At 55.5% G+C, this 2,939-nt stretch overlaps 1 protein-coding gene across 1 annotated transcript in view; it reads right to left on the minus strand.

Annotated features, from left to right (window-relative positions):
* Positions 1-2,493, minus strand: part of LOC105552796 (D-2-hydroxyglutarate dehydrogenase, mitochondrial-like) — a 20,332-nt gene extending 17,839 nt beyond the window's left edge. The window contains exons 1-2 of the mRNA XM_011998553.1: positions 1,954-2,493; positions 1,615-1,780 (exon numbers count right to left, since the gene is read on the minus strand). Coding sequence (XP_011853943.1) covers positions 1,615-1,780; positions 1,954-2,046 — 259 coding nt within the window. The 5' untranslated portion in view covers positions 2,047-2,493. The remainder of the gene's footprint in view (positions 1-1,614; positions 1,781-1,953) is intronic.
* Positions 2,494-2,939: the final 446 nt, after the last annotated feature.

The following is a 2,939-nucleotide window of genomic DNA, read 5'->3' on the forward strand; positions in this document are numbered from 1 at the left end:
CTCAAACTCCTGACCTCAGGTGATCCACCCGGCTCAGCCTCCCAAAGAGCTGGGATTACAGGCGTAAGCCACTGCGCCCGGCCCATTCTTGCTTTCACAAAGTAACAGGGGACTCATTCAATTTCTGACCAAGGTGATCTGCTTTATCTGTGGCCAAGAGAGGCTGAAGTTACCTGCAGAGCAGGAAACCTCCTGGCTCGAAGTCATATTTTGAATTACTGGGGCTCCGGTACCTCTCTTCTCTGGATGACACACCCATCAAGCCCTTACCCCCTTACCATTCAGGAGTCCTGCCTTCCTATCACAGAAGATTACCATCCAGTCTATGTCAAATCCTCCAGACGTACCCGTCCTGCAGGCGGGGCAACTTTGGGCAAGTTACTTAAATTCTCTGAACCTGTTCACATGTGTGTAAAAGGGAAGCAACACCACCAGTCCTAAAAGCTGCTGTGCAGAGAAGTTTCTCCACATCAAGTGCTAGAACGATGCCTGGGACGGCACAGGCCCTTCATACATAATACATATTACTATCGTCACGCACAAAACCCTAGACCCTCCTGTAACCACAGAGGTGGCATCTGAATCCCATTTACTGGCAGGTGGATTGGAGGCTTCAGGTCAGAGGCCCCAGTGCCACCAGGCCAGGGAAGAAGCCAGACTGAGCACCTGTCAGCCCCCAAAGCCACACCTGTCTCTTATACACATCTAGATGTGTATAAGAGACAGACCCCTGCCCTATAAGCTGGCCTTTTAGACGCCTCGCTCCAAGGCTCCCAAGAACTGATAGGAAAACGGCCAGGCATGCTTGCTCACTCCTGTAATCCCAGCACTTTGGGAGGCTGAGGAGGGTGGATCACCGGAGGTCAGGAGTTTGAGACCAGCCTGGCCAATATGGCAAAACCCTGTCTCTACTAAAAATACAACAATTAGCCAGGCCTGGTGGTGGACGCCTGTAGTCCCAGCTACTGGGAGGCTGGGGCAGGAGAACTGCTTGAACCCGGGAGGTGGAAGTTGCAGTGAGCCAAGATTGCACCACTGCACTCCAGTCAGGGTGACAAGAGCGAAACTCTATCTCAAAAAAAAAAAAAAGAACTGATAGGATTGAAACATTTTCTTCCTATGAATTAACAGCTTGCATGTTAAAGCATGATTTTTCTGCAAAAAAAAAAAAAGATGATCTGAATGTGGTTTTGAAATCCTCCCATCTGAAGGGGTGGCAGCAGCTGGGGGCTGCGAATCAAGCACAGCAAAGGCCTTGGGGCCGGGCCCTGTGAGAGGAGCCCCGAGACCCGCGTCCTGGACTCAGGTTAAGGCTGATGCCCTCCAACCGTGCATCCCAGTGAAGATCCCGGAATGTTCTGGCAAGCTCAGCCACGTGCTCTGTCATCAAAAGTGCACAATGGCAGTCTTTTCCAAAATACTCAAAATGAGTGTGACAATGATTAGGATTTTCCCTTCCCTGTTAGACACCGTGGTCCTGCCAGTGTCTACTGGAGATATGCTAAGCCAGAGACCATGGTCAATCTTCCCTGCCTTGCAGCCTGGCGGGGCGACGGTGACTATGGCGCCCACCACCCAGTACACGCAAGACCGTGACCCTGGGGCGCCACTCACCCAGGTGGCCGTAGCCCACCACGTGCTTGGCATGTGGGCCAAGGCGGGCACGCACGTCAGTCACGATGTCGTAGAGTCGCTCCACGGGGAGGGAGAGGTCGTACTTGTACACGTAGCCATCTCGGCTCAGCGCCTCTGCGATCCTTTCCCTCAGGGCCCACAGCATCTAGAGGATAAGACGAGATGAGACAAGGGCTGGCTATGGGAACAGCACCCGGGGACGGGGGGCACACCACATGGGGTTAGGGCAGTGGCAAGTTCTGTATCTTCACCAGGTGTGGCTCCGACCCTGGAATCGACCCCGGACAGTAAATGCCCCAGACCAGGTGTGGCTCCGACCCCGGAATCGATCCGGAACGGTGAATGTTCCAGGCTCCACGACAGCACCGAGTACCCTGGGACTCCAGCAATCAGGCGGCTGGGACACCTCATAGGAGGTGGGCAGTGATGATGGAAGGGGGAGGCGCACACCCTGCAGCCTCAGGTCATGTCACGGCACAGAGTGGCAAGGGCCAGGGAAGGCCCTGAGGACAAGGATGGGCCCTGGACACTCCCTGAACCACAGAAGGGCAGGGTAGGAAAGGGGGCACAAAGAGCCACCCAGGCAGACGGGAAGACAGCAGGGCCCAGGCAGCTCAAGGGGCATGTCGGGGCAGGAGGGAGGGACACGGTGGGCGGGCCATGGGGAGGGAAGAACATGGTGGGTGGATCGTGGGGGAGGGAAGGACATGGTGGGCGGTTCATGGGGGAGGAGGGACACGGTGGTCAGGCCAAGAGGGAGGAAGGATTCTGAAGAGGAACAGACGGTGCTGGCAGCTGAAGCGGAACCTGGGGCCAAATCCTGGGGCTCAGATCAACTGGCCTGTGGTTTGCTGGGCTTTCACTTGCTTCCAGCTTTCATTGTGGAGATCTGCACCACAAGAAGACAGAGCCATCCTCCCTGGGCTGCAGGACCACCTTTCCCCTGCAGGGTCCCACCCAGGGCTCAAGCCCAGCACCTGCCCCTCCAGAGACCCCAACATTTCAGGAAATTTTAAGAGAAAGACTTGGCTGGGCGCAGTGGCTCACACCTGTAATCCCAGAGCTTTGGGAGGCTGAGGCAGGAGGATGACTTGAGCCCAGGAGTTTGAGACCAGCCTGAGCCACATAGGGAGACCCTGTCTCTTAAAAACAATAAAAATTAGGCTGGGCGCGGTGGCTCAAGCCTGTAATCCCAGCACTTTGGGAGGCTGAGACGGGCGGATCATGAGGTCAGGAGATCGAGACCATCCTGGCTAACACGGTGAAACCCCGTCTCTACTAAAAAATACGAAAACTTAGCCGGG

This window comes from Mandrillus leucophaeus, unplaced genomic scaffold (assembly GCF_000951045.1).
Source record: "Mandrillus leucophaeus isolate KB7577 unplaced genomic scaffold, Mleu.le_1.0 Scaffold575, whole genome shotgun sequence".
NCBI lineage: Eukaryota > Metazoa > Chordata > Mammalia > Primates > Cercopithecidae > Mandrillus > Mandrillus leucophaeus.